At 33.8% G+C, this 23,900-nt stretch overlaps 1 protein-coding gene across 4 annotated transcripts in view; it reads right to left on the reverse strand.

Moving 5' to 3' along the window:
* AGPAT3 (1-acylglycerol-3-phosphate O-acyltransferase 3) overlaps nt 1-23,900 on the reverse strand; it is a 144,914-nt gene that overhangs the window by 19,083 nt on the left and 101,931 nt on the right. For all 4 annotated transcript variants that reach the window (XM_051984789.1, XM_051984786.1, XM_051984787.1 and 1 more), the window contains 2 exons: nt 16,322-16,491; nt 5,646-5,807 (listed from right to left, as the gene is read on the reverse strand). In XM_051984789.1, coding sequence (XP_051840749.1) covers nt 5,646-5,807; nt 16,322-16,491 — 332 coding nt within the window. The remainder of the gene's footprint in view (nt 1-5,645; nt 5,808-16,321; nt 16,492-23,900) is intronic.

Here is a 23,900-nt window from a genome sequence, read left to right on the forward strand (position 1 = left end):
ACATGAATAACACTAGGCTCAGCTGTGCTGCTGAGACCCTGCCCTGGGTGAGAAGGAACCAGCATCTGATGAGTACAAAAGCAGCAGAGGCAGGGGCACTGCTGGCTGTGGGTACATGCAAGTACGTGCAAGGGAGGAGCTCTTGGTTTGGGATTCCTAGTCTGAGAGGAGAGCTGAAAGGAAGCTTAAGATACCATCCCCTATACCCCATGATTAGTGGCTTACTAATACTTCTTATTTAAAAAAAAAACTGACAAAGAACCTCACCAAAGAAACATACTGTGGGAACAAGGAAGACAGACCAGTCTTAGAGAAGACTTCTTCTTCAGAGGTTTTTCTTCTGATGAGGACACTTCAGTGTATTTAAAAAAAAAAAAAAAAAAAACTTCTACCCTAAAGAGTAATGTGAAATGGTTCCCTGACTGGAGAGAATTTATAGAAGAACTCAAAAAAGAATTTAAAAATCAAATGAGATATTGAGAAAAAAAAACTAAAATAATAATAATAATAAAACCATCTAAGAAAAAAAAAAGATCATGAAAAAAAGTTAATCAAATAGAAAAGGAAGTACAGAGTCTCAAAGATAAATATAATTCTTTAAAAATTAGACTTGATCAAGAGGAAGCCAGAAAAGCTATGAGCCCAAGAAATACAAAATACATTATAAAGAATGAGAAAATAAAACAGAATGTAAAACATAAGGAAAATGACAGACCTAGAGAATAGATCAAGAAAAGAAAATATAAGAATAATTGCACTGACAGGAAAAGATAATAACAAATGTTGTAGGGGATTTGGGAAAACTGGGACATTGATACATCGTTGGTGGAACTGCAAACAGATCCAACCATTCTGGAGAGCAATTTGGAACTATGCTCAAAAAAGTTATCAAACTGTGCATATCCTTTGATCCAGCAGTGTTACTACTGGGCTTATATTCCAAAGAGATCTTAAAGAGAAAGGGACCCACATGTGCAAAAATGTTTGTGGCAGCCCTTTTTGTAGTGGCTAGAAACAGGAAATTGAATGGATGCCCATCAATTGAAGACTGGCTGAATAAATTGTGGTATATGAATGTTATGGAATATTATTTTTCTGTAAGAAATGACCAACAGGATGATTTCAGAGAGGCCTGAAGAGACTTACATGAACTGATGCTAAGTGAAATGAACAGAACTAGGAGATCATTATACACTTCAACAACAATATGACATGATGATCAATTCTGATTGGAAGTGGCTCTCTTCAACAATGAGATGCTCCAAATCAGTTCCAATTTTTCAGTAATGAAGAGAACCAGCTACACCCAGTAAAAGAAGTATCCATGGGTCCGCTTGGACCACGACATAGCATTTCCACTCTTTCTGTTATTGTCTGCTTGCATTTTTGTTTTCCTTCTTAGGTTATTTTTACCTTTTTGCTAAATCCAATTTTTCTTGTGCAGCAAAATAATTGTATACATATACATATATATATACACATTATATATATATACATACACACACACACACACATATATTGTATTTAACACATACTTTAACATACTTAACATGTATTTGGCTACTTGCTATCTAAGAGAGGAGGTGGGGGGGAAAGAGGGGAAAAGTTGGAACAGAAGGTTTTGCAAGGATCAGTGTTGAAAAATTATCCATGTGGCATGTTTTACAAATAAAAAAGCTATAATAATAATAATAATATATTTTTTTAAGTCAGAAGGAAAAAAAGAATAATTGCATTGACAGAAAATTGTGACCAAAAAGAAAACCTTGACACAATAATGGAGGAAACAATCCAAGAAAATTGTTCTGGAATAATACAACATGAGGCAAAAATAGTAATAGGAAAAAATCCACCTATTACCACATCAAAAAGATCCTTTGTGAAAAACACACAGGAATATTATTGCCAAATTTCAAAACACCCAGATCAAAGAGAAAATTTTGCAAGAAATAATTCAAATATGCTGGAACTACAGTTAGAATCATACAAGACTTATTGGCAGCTACAATAAAAGATCACTAGTTCTGGAATCTTATCTAATGACAATCAAAAGAAATAGGCTTGCAGTCAAAAACATCATATCCAGCAAAATTATTATTTTGAATCAGAAAAAATTGACATTCAACAAACTTGAAGATTTTCAGGACTTTCTATCAACCAAACCCAAACTTAACAGAAAATTTAAAATATAAGAGCCACTATTAAAGATTAATTTTAAGGAACTCAAAAAGGAAATGTATACTATATGTTTAAGATTCACATCAATAATAGGGTAACTAGAAATAAAGATTGGCAGAGTTAAGGTAAAAATAGCCATCATATTATAAAAGTGAGGTGCAGAGAAAGAATAAACAAAGAAGCATTAGAAGAGGGAAGAGGGCTTATAGTTTTGAAAACCTACTCACATTGACAATGAGTTCAATAGGCAACACTACATAAATATACCATGAAGGGTATAGTAACCTCAAAAATCTATAAAGAAAAAAGGGGAAGGGATGGGTGTATGGGGAAGGAAAGTGTAAAGGAAGAAGACAAGGGAGGGATCCTTGAGTAGGGGGAGATTAAATAATAGCAAGGCAAGTTATGGAGCAAAATTTAAGCAAAGAATCAGAAGGGACAAGAAAGACGTATGTGTGTGTGTGTGTGTTTGTATATATCTACATATGTATACATAAATATATCATTTCTTAATTGTAGTTTGCTTGGACTATGGTAGTGGGAGGGGGCATGAAAGGGAGAAAAAGAATAAAGTAAATGGGGTGTTCAGATGAAAAGCAAAGAACAATTTATAAGGAAGTAAAGAGAAAACAGGCATTCATGAATATAATTTCTTCTATGAATATATATACTTTCTTGATCTAATAATTTGTTAAACATTTTAATCCTTAATGTTCTACTGGAGACATGTTAAGTGTGTGTGTGTTTTTACACACACACACACACACACACACATATGTACACATACATATATATAAAAACAAAGAAAAAATAAACAAAAAAAGAGCCATTCCCCAATTGACAAATGATCAAAAGATATGAACTATGTTCAAAGGACTGTAAAATCATGCATATCCTTTGATCTAACAATACTAGTATTAGGCATGAATCCCCAAAGAGATTTTTTTTAAAAAGGAAAAAGACCTATATGTACAAAAATATTTATAACAGCAACTTTCTCAGGACAAAGAAGTGAAAAACTGAGAGGATGCTCATTCCCAATTGGGGAATGGCTGAATAAATTGTGATATATGATTATGGTGGAATATTATTGTGCTATAAGAAATAATGCTCTCAGAAAAACCTGTAAAGTCCTTTACAAACTCAAGCAAAGTGAAAAGTACTGGTACAAAGTAACAGCAATATTGTGGAGTGATCAGCCATGAATGACTTTGCTATTATCAGTAATACAATGATCCAAGACTATTCTGAAGGGCTTATGATACATATGTTTTTTAAAATGCTAGCCATACACAGAGAAAGAACTGATTGTGTCTGAATGCAAATTGAAGCATATTTTTTAAACTTAATTTTTCCTGATGTTTTTTTTTTTTTAGAGGGAGGGGTTATTTATATTTTCTTTCATAACTTTTAGGGAAATGTTCATAACTTCACATATGCCTTCTTAGAGGGGGAAGGGAGAAATCTGGAACTCAAAAGTTTTAAAAACAAATATTAAAAAAAAATTTTCATATGTAATGGGAAAATAAAAATATAAAAGAAAAAAATTTTATTTTTCCTCTTTCAAAAACTGTTCTTATCCTTTGATCATTGCTCTGTTGGAGATCATGTATTATTGGTCTTATTGATATGCTTTATATATTCCTTATATGTTCTAAATATCAGATATATTTTTCAGAGCTAATATATTTACTGTAAGTTTTTTTTAATTCAATCTATTTCTTATTTTAATTTCAGAGATTTACTCTTCTTGTACAAAATTCTTTTACCTTTATATGAACAAATTCATCAAGTGTCTATTCAATAATTTCTTCTACTTCAACTCAATTCAACTTATATTTATTGAGCACCTATCATGTACTATGTTAGATACTAAGAATACAGAATGAAAAACAAAGCATTCCCTACCCTCAAAGAGTTAACATCCTCTTTGGAATAGGGAGAAATTTGGATTATTTACACAAGTATTATGTAAGGTAAAATGCAAATGCAAAGATGAAATGTCATATTCAGGAGCAGCCAACAGCAGTCTAGCTGAAGGGTACCATTGGGATAGAAAAATATAATGACAAGGAGCTGAGGAGTTAGTGTTTCATCCTAGAAGTCAAGAAAGCTACCAGAGTTTTTAGACAGGAGAATGATGGAGTCTTGATTTGAGCTTTCAGAAGATTGTTTTGGCAACTGAATATAGAATAGATTGAAAGAGCTAAGATCAATTAAGAAGTTATTGTAATAGTCTTAAAGAGAGTGGATGAAAGCCTGAATTACTATAGTAAAATGAGAAGTTTAGACTAGGTTACTTCTAAAAGGTTCTTTTAGCTCAAAATTTATTAAACTAAGAAATGAAATTTCAAAATATCTCTTCGGAAAGGAACTTTTGTTCTAGATTTGTAAGTGGAATAAAAAAGCCTTCCATTGATTAGCAACAAGACAAGAGTTTGAAATGCCATAGTTAAATCCAAGACTTTAAGAGATATCCAGTTTACTGTTTGACTAGCCATGATATTCATATCACACCAGATAGAGTATAGATTTCAGATGTCCATAAATGATTCTCACAAACTACTTTTAGTTAATAATTTCAACCTCCTTCCCCACCAAACTTTTCAAAGAGGATGCTAAAAATTAGATAGGTGTAATACAGGTGATATGAGAGACCTCTGTGTAAAGAGGAAAATTTGATTTTTCTTTCTAATAATTAAGCCATTAAAAAAAGAAGTTTTCTGTGGAGAATAATCTTAGTTGGGCCACTTGGCTGGCAATGTTGATCAATTATCTTTCTGAAAAAAATTTTTAAAAAATGAAAAATTCATCAAAATAAAACATTTTATCTATTTTCTTACTGCTGATACATCCAAAACTAGATTGGAAACACAAAAAGTTTCAAGAAGAGGAACATTTCCTCTTTAAGGAAAAGGAAAGTTCTCACCTCCTTCTGTCCTTTTTCACATGACTAGGGCTAGCTCTATACCAAATTCAGGGCACAAACTAAGCAGGAAAAGCCTGGGCCAATTTTGCTATCCTAATAGTTGGACAGCATTGTCCAAAGTTATACAAGACCTTTTATTATGCAGGGTCTTTAGAATGTTGTTGTCTAGTTTTTACTCTTTAAACTCTGAAACCTTATAGTTTTCAAAAACTTTAAATAAAATTAAAGGCAAACAACTGTTTCTATAGCTTTTTCAGTGAGTTTTACTTGCTTACCACAGACATTACATTTTATGATGTATATGAAAAGGTATATATTTTACCTTTTCATTTATGATAAGAATTTTGTGTTTGTTACAGAATATCGAGTAACAAATTTTATAGGAGATATAATGAAAGTATATTCTTTCATAAATTTGCTTTTAAAAGATATTTATAGATAATTTCTACAACATGAAAGCTAAGATACTAAACTTTAATACAAATTATTTTGAAGATTCTATTTTCTAACTAAAAAATTTCCCTTTGCAAGAACTTACCCACATGTATTCAGGATAATCAGACAAACGTTTTAATCCTTCAATAACAGTATCCCTGTCTTCTTCCCATTTTCTCTTGCAGAATACAATCTCGAGAAAGTACCATGTCCAGCCAATAAGGGGCACATAAAGCAGTTCTTTCTTAGCCAGGACTTTAGAGCTCTAGAGAGAAAAAAGCAGAAAAATGTATACCCATGATTTACCTTTTCACTTATAGTAGGATTTTTAGGTTTCTTATAGAATATGAATAACAATAAATTTTATAGTACAATGGAAAAAAGTTATATTCTTTTATAAATTTTCTTTTAAATGACATTTGTAGATTATTTTTACTTCATAAAAAAGCTAAGAAAACTTTTAACACAAATTATTTTTAAGATATTGTTTTCTAACTAAAAGAAAATTGCCTCTCTGCAAGCATTTACCTACATGTACTCAGGATAGTCAGATAAACATTTTAATCCTTTAATAAGTAAAAAAAAAAAATTTCAATGTTTAACTAGGGAGAAATTCAGGTAAGACTGTCTAGAGAATAGAATATTTGATCTAGAATAGAAGACTTTTATTCCCATGCTAGTTTCTCTAAAAATTTGCTTATATAAGGCAAAAAACTCTTTTTTATGCCTCAGTTTCTTCATCTGCAAAATGAGGATAACACTATATTGGCCTGAATAGGGATCCTTTTAGACCAAGAGTTCTTAACCTGGATTCTGCAAACTTGTTTTTAAAAATATTTTTATAACTTAATTTCAATATAATTGAACTTGTAATTCTTTGTAATTCTATGTCTTTAAATTTATAGTTTTGAAAATATATTTCTGAGGAGTCTATTTGATTCAGCAGACTACGAAGGGGTCCATAATAAACACACAAAAGAGGAAAGAATCCTGGTTTCAGAAGATGTTTCATCATGCTGTAGACCATGATTCACCATTTAGTAGCTAATGATAATCCTGGTAAGGCAATAAGCTGCACCATGACCTCTGTGTAGCTTGGCAGAATTCCTATGAGAAATAAGAGTTGTGACCAGATACTATTATACATTGCAATTAGTCTGCTTTCAAATTTTTCAAAGATATCACCAAATCCATTAGTTCCTGAGTCCTTAACCTTTTAGAGCAAACTCAAAACTTTGGAGAAAATTTTTTTTAAAAAATTTGCTTCTTCCTAACAAAGAATTTGACTCTGAATTAAACTTGAAACATGAAAATAACCTTGTAATATAAGGTGCTAATATTTCAGATGTGTCGGATTGATGTGAAGTGGAACAAAGAAAAAGGATTACAAAAGGGGAAGCCTAAATTCTATTACAATAAATTAGAAACATTCTTTTGCCAGTATATCTTTTGTCCAGATATCTACCCTTCTTCCTTCTCATATGTCCATCTAATGATAACTGGGAACCTCTATTTTATTAAGATAAGGATCATTAACATAATGTGTAATGTACTTCAACTTCCTCTCCTATGCAGTTCAAAAATGCGATCAATTTTTAGCCATTTTCTTTCCCTTCCCTTCCATCTTGGAAAATAGCTGATTCTTCTGTTTTGCCAAGGCTAATTTCTTCACCTCTATCTTTAATTCCATAGCTTACTACTCTGCTCCAAGATGCTGCTCCATCAATGTACCTGAGGAACTACACAGAGGAACTTAGATTTAATGCAAATAGGTATGGTTTAAAGTAATAAACATGTGGGGACACCCATATAATTCAGACATTTTGTTCAAAAATGTATTTGTTGAGAACTTACTATGTCCTAAACACTGTTAAGTTCTAAAGATACAAAAAAAGACAAAAACAGTCACTCATCTCAAGAAGCTCACATTCTAATGGAGAACACAACATGCAAATTACTAAATATATATAAAACATGCCTAGACAACTCAGGTGGTACAATGGATACAGTGTGGGGCCTGAAGCCAGGAAGACTTATCTTTGTGGACTTCAAATCTGGCCTCAGACACAAGCTATGTAACCCTGGGAGAGTTTCCTCATTTATAAAATATACTGAAGAAAACGTTAAACCATACTGGTATCTGCCATGAAAATCCTAAGTAGGGTCACAAAACGTTGGACAAACTGAAAATGACTGAACAACAAATACATTATATACATAGTAGATGGAAGATAATCTCAGAAGATAAAGAACTAGTAGTAATTGGAGGAATTGGGCAAGACCTCCCAAAGAAGATGGGCTTTTAAGCTGTTTTTTTAAAGAAAGTGTTCCACTTATGTAGGATAGCCTGTGAAAAGGCATGGAGTTGGAAAATGAATTGTCATCTAAAATTAACAATAAAAAAGGCAATGAAGTTGGATTATAGCATATGTGGAGGGTAGTAAAGTTTAACAAGAATAGAAAAGTTAAATTGCTGCATGCATAAACTCCTATAATATATACATATAAAAAAACAACAACAAAAAAGAATAGAAAAGTTAGAACAGAATCAGGTTATAAAGAGCTTTATAATTTAACCTGGGGGTAATCGAAAACCATGTGAGAAGGAGAGTGACATGGTCGATTAAAATCACTGACAAAGACAATTGGAATAGAAAGGAACCTGAAGAAGGGAAATAAATTAGAAGAATATTTATAGCCTATATGAGAAGTGAGAAGTGTTGGGCTAAAGTAGTAGCTAGTAATAAATTCTAACAAACTTTGCCAAACCTTAAAAGCAGAAAGTGTTGCTATGATTTGTCTTTGTATCCCCAAGGACTAGCATATTATTAGCTTTTGTTTTCAAAGAAGACCAAAATGATATCACTATGTTAGAATTTAGTTACAGTGTATCCAACTGTGGCTGAGCTCAGAATGCTCTGCCACAGATCGAACACAAAAAGTCCATAGGAACGTTAGGGGTGGTTTCTCTAAATCTGTGTATTTCATGTTTACTTTGGACTAATTCAATTCTTCTTTGCTCAAAGAGCATGATACCTTCTCTGATGAGGGCACTCCACGTTGGGTAGTCCTTTGCCAGTGTCTCCCATGTTATACAATAGATTTTAAAGTTCTTAAACAGATACCTGGAAAGGGTCCTTGTATTGCTTTCTTTGACACTTTGTCTTTGCTTTTTATGAATTTTCCATAAAATATATTTTTTTTGACAAGGATATGTCTGGCTTTTGAACAATGTGGCCAGCCCAATGGAGTTGTGTTCTCTAGCTTAAGAGTTGGAATGCTTGAAGTTTAGCTTGAAAAAAGACCTCAATGTCTGGTATCTTATCTTGCCAGGTGATCTTCAGAATCTTCCTAAGACAATTCAAATGAAAGTGATTCAGTTTCCTGGCATGGTGCTAGTAGACTGTCCAGATTTCTTAGGCATACAAGAATGAGTAGACCTTCAGTCTAATACCTCTCTTTTCCCACACTTTCTTCAGAGTCTTCCAAATACTGAGCTAGACTGACAATGTGTGTGTATCAATCTTATTATCAACATGGGACATTCCTGGAAAGTATACTACCAAAGTAAGTGAACTTATCCACAACATTCAAAACTTCACTACTTATTGTAACTGATGGTTACACACCTGGGTTGGCTGATGGAAGACCTGGGTTTTTTTTGGTGTTAATCGTTAAGCCAAAATTAGCATAAGCAGCAAAGAATTGATCCATACTTTGTTCTATCTCTAATTCAGAGGCTGCATTAAGTATACAATGACCTGTAAACAAAAAGTTATGCACCAACACTCCCTCTACTTTGGTTTTGGCTTTAATTTGAAGCCTTTTCAAACTGAAGAATTCACAATTGAATTTACAACTAAGTGCTGTAGCTGACTTTGATTCCATGTTTGTCCTCATCAAAAGCATTTGACAATATAGCTGAAAACATCATGCTAAAAAGCCTTGTTTCACTCCATTGGTGACTGAGAAAGCTCAAGAACATTGTCCAGAACCTGAGCAATCATGATATTGACATACTCTATTTATGAACTTCTCTTGGGCAACCAAACTGACAATTTTCCACAAGCCCTCATGACAGACAGTATCAAAGGCCTTGGTCAGATCTACAAATATATATATAGATCTCTGTTCTGCTGCTGGAATTTTTCCAGTAAACACCATATTGACTATTCCTCAGCACCTTCTGAGATCACACTGGCTTTTAGATAGATGACCTTTTTCTAAGTGAAGGGTAGGGACTCTGGCAATAATTTTGCCAGCAATGACTAAGAGAGAGAAATACATCTATTCTCTTTACCTTTATAAAGATGGACAAAGAGGCATCTTTGAGCTCTTGATGTATAACTTCTTACCATATAATCTGGAAAATTTCAATCAGCTTTTGAATGAGCAATGAACCCCTCTCCTCTTCCTCCCTCTCCCCCCTCCCCCCCAGCAATTGTAAATCTCAGCTGGAATAGAATCTGCACCTGTTGTTATACTGCAGGAAAGTAGCCTAATGGCATTCAAAAATCTCTTCTTCAGTTGGAACTTTCATCTAGGGACTGACTGATTTCAAATTGAGATAAATGGTCAATACCTTCAGCACTGATTGATAACAGTCTGTTGAGAACACTAGGGAAGTACTCAGCCTATCTCACTAGAGTTCATGTCTTTATCACTAATCAGTGTGCCGCCATCAGCACTGAGAAATTGAGACTTCAGTGCATCATAGAGCATCAATACTTTGGATTTTTACTATCAGCATAGAACTGAATTTCATCTGCCTTTTTACGGAGCCAAGAATCCTGCAACAATCTAAGTTTCAATTGTATTTTACTTTTGATGGAATTGAATGCTACTTTCTTACAGATGATTGAACTATCCTGCTGGTACAGCCTATGGAATCCTCAATTTTCATTTAGCAGCTTTTGAATTTTCCCATCATTTTCATCAAACCAGTCTTGATATTTGTGAGTGTTCTGACCAAGATGAGCAAATGCAGTGCTGTATACCAAATCTCTGGAAGCTCCTTTTCTGCTCCATTGTTACAAACTATTTGTTGGCTCAACTTACTCTCCAAGTTAGTTGGCAGTTCTCTCTCAGAGAAGCACTTTAATCTGTTGACATAAATTCTTCTATTAGTCTTTTTGTCTTGGGACTACCACTTGTGTTGAATGTGAATATTCAGAAAGGAGAGAATAGGTCTATGATCAGTTCAGCACTCTGCACCACACATTGCCTTGGTCATTCTCACATTCTGTCTGTCTTTTCTCCTTACAATCACATAGTCTTTTAAATGCCAATGTTTGCTGAGAGGGTGCATTCCAAGTTTTATTGCATTTAGGTAAACAGAATATAGTATTGGTGATGAGGTCATAAGATGCACAAATCTTCAATAGTAAATTACCCTTGCTGTTGCTGTTTCCAACTCCATGCTCCCAAGGATTTCCTGCCATGTCTGAGTCTACTCTAGCATTAAAGTCACCCAGAATTATAAGCTTGTCCTTTTGGGGCACTTTGATGGTTAAGTATCTCCATGTCTTCATAAGAACTAGCAGAGTAATTTGCATATAATAGGCTTTTAATAAATACTTGATAAATAGAATTGAATTGTTTTCCTTTATGTACTAGGCTCCTTTTTGATGAAGCTTAGGGGAACAGTCCTTTTCATCTGTATTGAATGAGACCAACTGGATGAAGTACTTCTCAGTATTGAGACTAGGCCTGAGCCACATGATCCCTATATTCAGAGTTTCAGGAAATCGCATGATCCTGATTCCCAGGCCTTGAACCCTTACAGGAAGTCACAGGAAGTTGCAGGAAGTGATGTGACCTGTGGGAGGTAGACAACATTGATGGCCATTGGTCAAGGATGATTACATCCTTTTAGTCTATACAATGAAAAGGCTTGGGTCTTTTCCTATTTAACCTATTAAATGCTTTCTCTTTGTACCTGATGAGGCTTCTGATTAATTAATTTGGGAAAGGGGATCTAGTACCCATCCCACACAGTATTTTTTTTTTTTTATAACTGAACACTATCATTAAAAATTACCTTTTTCTCTACTCTATAGATCTTGGTTTATTTCTGGAATGGCTTGAATTGTTTTCAGTTGTGTCTGATTCTTTGTGACCCCATTTGGGGTTTTCTCGACAGAGATATTAGCTGACATTTTTTTCTATTCTCTATTTGCTATTTCCTTCTCCAGCTCATTGTAGAGATGAGGAAACTGAGACAAACAGAATTAAGTGACTTGCTTAAGGTCAAATAGCAAATAAGTGTCTGAGGCTGAATCTGAATTAGGTCTTCCTGACTCCAAACCAGGTGCTCTATCCATTGGACCACTAATGGCCCCATTTGAAGAATTACACATTTTAATTATCCTGATCTCTACAACAATTATTCATTGTTTTACATTTTCAAATTTCTTCCTCTAATCTATCTCCTTTTCTTCTGACCTATACATTTGTTCTCTCCATTCTAAAATAACTCTTTCCTTTGATTCCACTACCCCTTCAAGCTACCAACATATCTTTGTTTCAGAATCAAAGATGTTCTTATTTTTTAATTTTTTAAAATTTTCAATAGTATTTTATTTTCCAAATGCATGTAAAGATATTTTTCAACATTCATTTTTGTAAGATTGTGTTCCAGATTTCTCTTCTTTCATCTCTTGCCTTCCCCCATTGCTGCAAGACAGCAAGCAATCTAATATAGATTAAATGTGTACAATTCTTTCAAACATATTTTCATATGTGTCATCTTGTACAGGAAAAATCAGAACAAATGAAAAAAATTATGAGAAATAAACAAAAGTGAAAATATTAATCTACTATTCACATTCAGTCTCTATAGTTCTCTTTCTGGATGCAGATGGCATTTTCCATCCCAAGTCTATAGGAAACACTTTGAATCACCACATTTTTCAGAAGAGCCAAGTCCATCACAATTGATCATCACATAATCTTGTTACTATATATAGTGTTCTTTTGATTTTACTCACTTCACTTAGCATTAGTTCATATAAATCTTTCCAGGTTTTTTTGAAATCAGTTTGCTCATCATTTCTTTATTGTTTATTCATTATTTCTGAACAATAATATTCCATTATTCATATACCATAACTTATTCAGCCATCCCCAGCTGAAAGATATCCACCCAGTTTCCAAGAACCAAAAATGTTCTGATGCAATTTGTGCTTGCTGTGTGCTGAATAAGCACACTTCCTCATCAATTGCAATTTGGATTCTATTATCATCACTTTATTGAAACTGTTTTCTCTAAGGATTTCTAGTGACTTTTGATGCGCCAAACCTCCTCCATTTTCATCCTCCTTACCCACTCTGCACCATATGATATTATCTTTCTCTGTACTCTCTAGTCATCTCAACTCTATTTTATTTGACCTTCCTTTCTTGCTCCTTCTTCTTCTTCCCCTAAATCCTACTTGTCTGGCTTCTTTATTAGCTGACATTTTTTTCTGTTCTCTATCTTATTTCCTTTTTCAACATTCTATCATCTCCTGACAAATCAACCCACAGAGGAAACTAGGTGGCACAGTGGGTAGTGAACTGAAACTGGAGTAAGATGGACCTGAATTCAAATCTTCTCATTCTCAGGAGTTAGGAATCACTTGTATTTGTCACATTCAGTTCCATATTAAATTGATGTGTAGAAGTCTTAGATGTCATTACTAGAAGATTAGCTCCCTGAAAACAAGTACTGATCTTATCTCACCACTAAGCACAGTGATTTGCACAATGAGCACTTAATAAATGCTGACTTGAGAGCAGATCTTTGCTATAATGGCATTTGTTTCATTTCAGTAATTTAGTTCAGTGATTTTAGATTTTATCTCTTGCTCGGAAGGAGTAGATGCTCAGTCACATACAAAGATGATTAAACCCTTGATCTTACATACTCACATGTATGCTGTTCAAAATTCTGGAAATCCCATATCTGACCATAATTCTATTGGCTTTTCACTTCTCTCTCTGTCTTCCTTTACAAAAGCCTACTCTTTGTCTGCACTGCACCACAAGTTCCCATCCCTTGACCTTTTCATTCTCTCCCAGACCATCTCCCCTAGAGTAGCCACTCTCTCCTCCTCTCCCCATCTTGACTTGATAAACTAATTTAACTTTGTACTGTTCTCTTCTCTTGAATACCTAGCACTCTTATCATGTAGCTGATTACATCCAGTCAAACCTCAACCTTGAAGGTTTGTCACCTTTGTACTGACATATGCTACTGAACAAAGGCTGAGAAAAATCACACAACCATTCTGACTAGGTCGACTACAAATTTTGGTACAGAACATCAATTCCTTGTGAACTCACTATTCCATTCTCCACAGCTGTTCTTCCAAATCTTTTCATCTCTCCTTAAGCCTCTGCTAAGGCCTTCCCTGTCACCACCACTTACATTCCTACCCCCTACCACTGAGACCTTTGCCTCATACGTTAGAGAAAAAACAGAGGTCATTCATGATCAAATCTGTCTTCTCCCTTTTTCTTCATTGCTTGTAAGACACCTCTGATACTTTCTGCTCCTTTTCCATGATGAAATGGTCTTATTCCCTAACATAGCTAACCTCATTCCCTCCTTCAACATACTGCCTCCAGTCATACAGGCTCTTTCACTTATTTTCAGTCTCTCTCTTCTGGCTACTTCCTATTCTATAAACAAGTCCATATCTCCCCTGTTTTGGAAAAAGTCCTCATTTGATCCTTCCATCCTTTCTAACTATCCACCCATTTTCTTCTGCCTTTTGCAGCTAAACTCCTCAAAAAAGCCACCTATAATAGATACCTCCACTAACTCCTGAACAATCTGGCTTCTGATCTTATCATTCCAATGAAACTGTTCTGTCCAAATTTACCAATAATATCTTACTGGCCAACTGCAATAGCCTTTTCTCAATCCTCATTTTCCTTGATCGCTCTTAAGCCACTGATACTGTTGTTGATCACTCTCTCTTCTTTGGTATTCCCTTCTTTCTAGATTTTTGGGATACCACTCATTCTCTGTGTTGCTGAGCTTTCCTCCAAATCATGTCCTCTTATTCGTAGGGGTCCTCCAAGATTGTGTTGTGGACTCAACATTATCTGCCAGTTCCTCAGGATTATATAGCCTAGAAGTCATCCTAGATACCCCACTGTCTCTCATTCCCACATATCTAGGCTGTAGCCAAAGCTTTAGGGACTTCGCTTTTGCTACAGTTCTCAAATATGCTCCCTTTTCTCTACCATTCTAGTGCAAGCTCTTATCAACTCATGCCAGTGTCTTCTGTTTGTCTGCCTCAAGTCTCTCCCTACTTTAATCCCCACAAAATCCATTGAGCCATCAAAGTGATTTTTCTAAGCATAAATCTGATCACATCAACTACCTGCATCCCCACTTAATAAACCCTAATGGCTTCTGTTACCTCCAGGAGAAAATAAAAAATGCTTTGATTGGAATTCAAAGTTCTTCAGAATAAAGCATATACATGCATGCACACACATGCATACACACACACATACACTCACTCTGTACCTGCCCAGTCTTCTTATATCTTACTCCCCACCATGAATTCTTCTAGGCAGTGACATTGGCCTCCTACCTAATTCCCAAACAAGACACTATCTCAGCTCTAGCCATTCTCTTCATGCCTGGAATGCTTTTTCTCCTCTACACTGACTACTGACCTCCCTGGCTTCCTTCAAGTACTCTTACCTTTGTAGGAAACTTTTTCTAACTCCTCTTAATTCTACTGTAATCCCTCTGTTAATTATTTCCTATTTATCCTATATCTGGCATACTTTGTATATATTAATTTGCATGTTCTCTTCCCATTAGATTATAAACTCCTTGATCATTATACACGGTAACAAGAAGACTATATAATGATCGATTCTGATGGACATGGCTCTCTTTAACAATGAGATGATTCAAACAGTTCCAATTGTTCAGTGATGAAGAGAGTCATCTACACCCAGAGAGAGGACTGTAGGAACCGAATGTGAAACACAACATAGCATTCTCATTCTGTTGTTATTTGCTTGGATTTTGTTTTCTTTCTCAGGGTTTTTTTTTTTCCCCTTCTTGATCCAATTTTTTTTTGTGCAGCAAGAGAACTGTATGAATATGTATATATATTGGAGTTAACATATTTAACATGTATTGACTACCTGCCATCTAGGGGATGGGGTGAGGAGGAGGAGAAAATTTGAAACAGAATGTTTTGCAAAGGTCAATGTTGAAAAAATTACCCATGCATATATTTTGTAAATAAAAAGCTTTAATAAAAAAAAAAAAGAATTATAAACTCCTTGAAGATAGGAACTGTCTTTGTACTTCCAATACTTAGCATAGTATCAGAAAATTAGTGTAATCAATACTACATTCAATTCAATAATATATGTCTGCTTTCTATCTTCTGGGAATAAGAGGAAAAAGTATTAAACCTAAAGTATGCTTAGAACAAAGATATATTCAATTCAATGTAGAGACAGTTATGCACATGAACAGAGTAGTGGATTTAAATTTTTAAAGATGTGAGCTTGAATTCTGCCTGTATCTTACTCAAGACATTTACTAGCTGGGCAATTCACAAACCTTAAAGTCCTATAAATGCTAGCTGTTATTATCAATCACATGTTTGCTTTCTATCTTCTGGAAATACACATTAAAGGAGAAAACTTTAAAAATTATGACAACTTCTCAGAAGCAGACATTTTAAATATTTACTGCTCATTTTCATTAAATTATTTTTGAACATTTTTTCCGGGTTCAATTTTCAAACTACTTACCCCCAACACACCAAATCGTTCACACATGGTCCAGCCACATAGGAAGTCAATTTCAAAGTTGTGATTAAGGATGATGACTACATGCTCTTTTCCAAACTTGGCCACTGTTTCCTGATCTGTGAATAAAGTACATTCTGTGCCTGACCACCATTCCAGAAGCATAACTAACTCTAGAAAACATAAAGGAAAGAAAGATCATTAATATAATCATAGTTGAACTACACAAAGTCTTTGCACTTTACCTCTTTACACTATCAGGAGAACAGATATCTCTCTAAAGCAAGGCTTTTTAACTTTTTTTTTAAATAAATCCCATCCCCACCCCACCTTTGTAGTCTAATGAAACCTATGGATCCCTTCTCAGAATTGCTTTTAAATGCAGAAAATAAAATACATAAAACTACAAAGGAAACCAATTATATTGAAAGACAGTTATCAAAACAAAAAAGTTCACAGACCCAGTTTAAGAAGACCCATTTTATCTTACTATGTTCTAGAATTCTAGACTTTTCAATTTTCTTATCAAAAGACTTCTAAAACATGCTAATAAAAGTAATAACAAAAATCACATATGATATATATAAAGCTTCTGACATGGCACAACATGTACTTCTATTAAAAAAATAAAAATTAAATGAAAATACGAGATCAATGAACTACTTCTTTACATTTTAAGTAGTATATATCTAAAACCAAGAGCCAGCATTAGATGTAATGTGAATTAACTAGAGACATAGATCAGGGATAAAAAGAAAAATGTCCACTGCCAACACATTGGTTTAATACCACACAATGATTTAATATCATACTAAAAGTGTTATGACATTATGACCAGCAATTCAAGACACAGCATAATCAAAGATGAAATGGAATTATTACTTTTTTTAAATGATGACACACCTTAGAAAATCCTAGAGAATCTACTAAAAATTAATTGAAACAACTAACAATTTAAGGAAAGCACAGGACATGAAATAAATACATATAAATCATTAGCATTTCTATATTATTACCAACAAGAGAAATTCTATTTACAATATGCACAGAATACATACAATACTTGAGAGTTTACCTAACAAGACACAAAATATGTTTATAAAAAAACAGATCAAAACATCTGGAGAAATGTTGGTTACTTGTGGGTAGGATGATCATATTGTAATAAAAATGACAATATTACCTAAATTAATTCATTTATTCAGTCAAATCAATAAGTATTTATTAAGAGTCTATAAGGAAGACTAGAGTATGAGGGACTGATAGCCAGTGAAACTGCTCAGAGTTGGCAGATGAAGTGTCAACAAGGAGGCCAGTCTCACTACATCACAGAACTGTTGGGGGAGAAGGGTTATGAAGAACTTTTAAAAGCCAAATAGAAAATTTTATATTTGATATTGGAAATAACAGAGAGTCACTCGAATTTATTCAATTAAAGAGTAACACATCAGACCATTGCTTTAGGAAAGTAATTTTTATAGTTGAATGAAGGAAGGAGTGGAATGGGGAGAGACTTGAGAAAGGGAAACCAACCACCTGGGATTCATACAGAGAAGGAATAGATAAGCATTTCTATTAACAAATTTGTAAAATAGAAAGTGGAAGTGTTAGAATAAGATAAATATTGATTAGGTATGTAGAGATTTTTTTTTTAGCACTGCAAAAAGATAATGATTATGGTCATGATCAAAGGAAAGTAGGGTCTTTATTGTGAAACAGGCTGAACAAAAACAAAAGATAAAACAGTTGATAGTACACATTATTTACTTTTCCTGTCAGTTTTTAGGGAACACTAGATTTAGGAATCATATGAAAAAAGGTAATACTCCAATCACTGCATAGAAATATCATCAAAAATTTGACTCTCTCGGTTTGTGTCTGTCCTGAAGTGATAAATAAAGTTACGTCACAGGAAGCCTTACCTAATCCCTCTTAATTCTAATGATTTCTCTCTTTTAGTTATTTCCTATTTATCTTGGTTAGCTTCTTTTGCATAGATTTGTTTGCATGTCTCCCTCATTAGACTTTAGTTCTTTGAAGAAAGGAATTAATATTTGTCTCTTTTTGTAACTCTAGCACTTAGTACAGAGCCTTGGTACATGGTAGGCATTTAATAAATGTTTATTGATTTGATCAATTAAAATGTCCCTAGTTCCTCCATGCTCCCCAGAATAGTAGCTATAATTGGGAGTGGTGAGCAGTAACCATTTAACGCCACTAAACAAAAGGCAGTAAAAGATATGTACAATCAGAAAAAAATGTGTACTAAAATTGAAAGAAAACAAGACTGACAGTACACTGATACTTTTGAGAATTTAAAAGAACAAAGGGAAGGTTTTCTGAGAAAAATCACATAAAAACATAAACAAGAACATTATAAGAAGGCACAAAGTTATATACTCCGCCACAATAGTATGAAACTAAATGCACCAAAGCATCAAATACAAAAGGCCATAGAAGAGAAAAAGTGATGATTTACATTGCAAAACATTTTCCATCTCTGATATATGCACTATTGGAAACTTCACTGGCCTAAGCTAACATCATTATCATACATTATACTATTCTCAAGACAAATTGCAATCATAATGATTTTATGTCTAAGCTAAAGAAATGTTTAAGTCATATAAAGAGTAAGTTATCATATATTGGATTGCTTTCTTTCTAGCAGAGGTGAGTGGGAGAAGAGAGGGAGAAAAATCTGAAACAAAGTTTTGTGAGGGTGAATGTTGAAAACTTTCTTCGCATGCATTTTGAAAATAAAAAACTATTATCAAAAAAACAAACAAACAAACAAAAAAGAGTAAGTTATGAGTTCCCAGGAACTTTCTGCCAGCAAAGTCTGGAGGAGTACAACCCTTAGTCAAGAAAAGAATATTCTATCTCCAGTTATAAGAAAACTTCAGGAGTTGGCTAACAGAAAGACAAAAGGGTTGCTGCTGATTACAGTCCAAGGACAGATAGATAGTGAGAGCTCTGCTGGGAACTAAGATCTAGCCAGGACAAATGCTGTTAAATACTTCAGCAACTAATCTATCTGAATATTCATACAAAGTGCAATACTATGTACAAATTGCACAAAATGAATCTGTGATGAAATAATATATATTAGAATGTTCTCTTTCCCCTCATGGATATTTTTTCCAACAAAGTTATTCCCTGGCCTTGATTGTCCCAAGACAAACTTGCCTCCCTTAATTCAGCTACCTAGTAGCTTTTGGTGTAATGCAGGCATAAAAAGGCCCAGCCATGTGGAAACTTGACAATGTCCCAAGATCTTACACCAAATCCTGCCCTGCTGATCATGTGCTTTCCACATGAAGGCCAGGGAAGCTGTATCTAAGTTAAGTTTTACAATTTAAGTTTTAAGTTTAACTTAAATTGTAAAACTTAATTTAGTATAACTAAATGAACATCCTTTTGTTAACCTTTTTTATTTACAAGATATATGCATGGGTAATTTTTCAGCATTGACAATGGCAAAACTTTTTGTTCCAATTTTTCCCCTTCTTCCCCCTCCCCCCTCCCCCATATGGTAGGTTGACCAATACATGTTAAATATGTTAAAGTATAAGTTAAATACTGTATATATATATATATATATATATATATATATACATATACACACATATACATACAGTTATTTTGCTGTTTTTTGTTAACTTTTAAATGACTGACAAGAATCTCATTTTGTTCCAATACCAAACTGAAAATAATAGGGTATTGGCCTGAGTCAGCTATGATCATTACAAGGATGATCATAAGATATTTGTATGTATGGCAACATATCACTGTTGGACAGGTATATAACATTCTCATTTTAATTTTGACATATGACATATTTTATAGGGTAATATTTGAAGTAAACACATATTATTCATTATCTTCAAAACTGAGAACATAAATATACATATATAACATGTGGGCCAGATATATTTGTATATGATCTCTGGTGACTAAGTAATGGAAATAAGCATATATATTGTATTGGATTAAAGGCATTTCAAAAATAGAAATGAGATACTAGTATAGGATGCTTGGGTGTCGTTCAATTAGAGGTCTTTTTGAGGAATGTCCATCTCAGAAAATGAAATTTATTTTTTTGTCTCTCAGTGTATGTTAACTGTTCTATTCAAACCATAGCAGTTTGTTTTCATGATACACATGGCCATGTGTGTTTACTCCCTTGTCAATCCATAAACCAACAGAGAATATCTGCTCTCAAAGCAGCTGAACAAAACAGGAGAGTTACAGAAGCAATCTGCTTTTATAATAGAGATTCCAGAAATATGGAGACATAAGGAAAAATCAGAGACCTAGAAAATTAAAGAAGGATAATTAAAACTAGTTGGAGCTGTAGAAACAATAGGGAAATGAGAAATAGATACTTGTAGAAAACAGAAGTATGGGCAGCAAAGTTGTATGTTAAAGATGAGGTAACATCTACAATGATAGAAGTTCTTAATTTCTTTTAGTTCTTAACAGGACCTTGAACACACAGACATGGAAGAAACCTCTACAAATAGCCAAAGTTAGGAAATTTTTGAGAGATTTTCTTTGAAGTTTTTTGATAAAAAGATAAATATTCTCCTCATAGGAGCAAGCTATACAGATCTGAAAGACCCTGGAAATGAACAGAGCTATAACTAAGGTTAGAGTAACAGCATTACTGTCAACTAGATACTGAGAACCTTAAAAACTATGTACCTTATTCTCTTCACAATCCTTCAACAAAGATACCATAAAGCTTCCTTTTCTTCTCTCTTATACATCTCCTATCATTCATATGATTTCTCCATCTTTTCCTTCATCCCAGTCTCACATGAAGTAGCCACATTCTTTATCAAGGTAAACCCCTCTTATTTGCACAAGTGATCTCATTCCTTCCTATGTCCTCTATTAGACTGTTTCCTTAGGCATCCCCACTCTATCACTTTATTTTCTTTTTTTTTAAAGTTTTTTTTTTATTTTAATGGTATATTCTTTTCTAATTAGAAGTAAAGATGGTTTTCAACATTTATTTTTATAAGATTTATAAGATCTTGAGTTCCAATTTTTCCCCTTCCTCCCTCACCTCCTCTTCCCCAAGCAAATTCATATAAGTTATATAGATAGATACAATCAGTTTTAAACATATTCCCATATGAATAATGTTGGGAAAAGAAAATCAAAACAAAAAGGAAAAACCACCACCACCAAAAAAAAACAAACAAACCATAAACAAAAGTGTGAAAATACTGTTTCAATCCACATTCAGTTTCCGTAGCTCTGTCTCCAGGTGTGGATGACATTTTCCATCCAAAGTCTATTGGAATTATCTTGGATCATGATATTGCTGAGAAGGGCTAAGTTTATAATAGATGATCATCACACAATCTTGCTGTTACTATGTATGATGTTTTTCTGGTTCTGCTCACTTCTCTCAACATCAGTTCATGTAAGTTTTTCCAGGCTTTTCTGAAATCAGTCTGCTCAACATTTCTTATAAAACAGTAATATTCTTACATTCATATACCATAACTTATTCAGCCATTCCCCAATTGATGGTTTTCCATTCAATTTCTAATTCCTTGCTACCACAAAAAGAGCTGCTATAAACATTTTGGCACATGTGGGTCCCCTTTCTCTCTTTTATGATCTCTTTGGAATACAATCCAGTAATGATGGCACTGCTGGTCTAGCACGTATTTTCAATCTCTATTGCTTCATTCTCTATTTTTCCATAAACATGCCCATTCTGAAAAAATCTTCACTTGATCCTTCCATCCCAATAACTATTGTCCTATATCTCTTCTGCCACTTATGGCTAAACTCAAAAAAAGAAAAAAAAAAGCTGCCTACAGTAAGAACATCAATTCATTCTCCTCTCTCTTCTTAATCCCTAAAAACCAGCTTTCAACCTTATCTTTCCATCAAACTCTCCAAGAATATGTGTTGAGAAGTAAGATAATATCTAATATTTTACTAGAGCTAGATTATAAAGGGTTTTGAATGCCAATACTTTTTGATCCAGTGCTGTTCCATAAACCACACTCTGGCTTTGGGCATTTTCTTTGGCTGTTCCCCATACCTGGAGTTCTCTCCCTGCTCATCTCCCACCTGCTGCCCTCTCCCTACTCAGACCGCTACCCCCAACTAAAATTCCATCTTTTTCAGGAAGCCTTTTACTGCTTCTTAACTTTACTATCATTCATCTGTAAATCATTTCCTACTTATTCTATTAATCCTATAAGATTGTGTGTGTGTGTGTGTGTGTGTGTGTGTGTGTGTATTTGTTTCCTTGTATCCTTCATTAGACAGTTAATTCTTTGAGGGTAAGGATTGTCTTTTGTCTCTTTTTGTATCCTCGATGCTTAACACAGTGTCAACTACATAGTAGGTGTTTAATAAATATGGAATGGTTTAACTTATTGTTAATCTGATTTTTCAACATTCTCTTTCTCCCTATCATCTAAATGTTGAATAACATATATGGTTTTAAATTAAAAAGAATTGAAAAATTTTTTTTTATAAATTTTGAAACACTCATGCCATAATTGGCCAGGAGGCAATGGCCTAAACCTTGTAACATTTTTTTTTTCTTACAACTCACTTAGCAAAAGTATTCAATTAAAAAAAAAGTCAAAAGAATAAAAATCCTGACCTAATCATTTATTCCTTTCAGTTTTTTCAATCTACTCCCATCACTTCTTCTCTCAAGCTATATTTCTTAATTCCACAAGTTTTCATTCTTTCATAATTCAGTTACAAAAATCAGATCCCTTGTCCAGAAAGTCTTTCTTAACTAGAAAAGTGGTGATCCTCAAATTAAACTCCAATAACTCCCTCTTTAATCATCACTCCCCCAAAATACAATAAAACACATAATACTACATTTTACAAACTAGATCAGCAGGAAATCCTTTGATATCCTCAAATACAGTTTTTTGTTCAGTCATTTTCAGTCATGTCTGACTCTTCATGATATTCTTTGGAGTTTTATTGGCAAAGATACTGAAGTAGTTTGCCATTCCAGCTCATTTTATAGAAGAGGAAGTGAAGCAAACAGAGTTAAGTAACTTGCCCAGGATAATACAGCCAATAAATGTTTTAGACCACATCTGAATTCAAAAAGATGAGTCTTCCTGATTCTAGGTCCAGTAGTCTATCCACTGAATCAACTCGCTGCCAGAGGATGGGTATATAGAGCCTATATGATAATAATTACAGCCTTACCACTGTATATTAAGTCATAACTAAAATCTAAGCTATCTATTCACTATAGTCACAGTGAAGCCAAAAGGAACACTACCATAAATGTCTTGAGCAGTTCTATAAGGAGATTTTCTTTCTTTTGAAAATCTTATACCTATATTCTGTGGGTGAGGAGTTCAGAAAAAGATAATGCTACAACTAGAACTATCATTTCACTTAATAAAAACCACAATTATTCACATAAGGTTGATAAGATCCACAAACTAAATGATTTCCAAGACCAATCCAGAAGTCATATTGTAAGAGTTTTATACCTATTAATAAAAAATTCTGTACATTCAAATAAGGGATACATTGCTGTGCAATAAATATTTAAGCTCCTACTATA

Source organism: Antechinus flavipes, chromosome 3 (assembly GCF_016432865.1).
Source record: "Antechinus flavipes isolate AdamAnt ecotype Samford, QLD, Australia chromosome 3, AdamAnt_v2, whole genome shotgun sequence".
Classification (NCBI taxonomy): domain Eukaryota; kingdom Metazoa; phylum Chordata; class Mammalia; order Dasyuromorphia; family Dasyuridae; genus Antechinus; species Antechinus flavipes.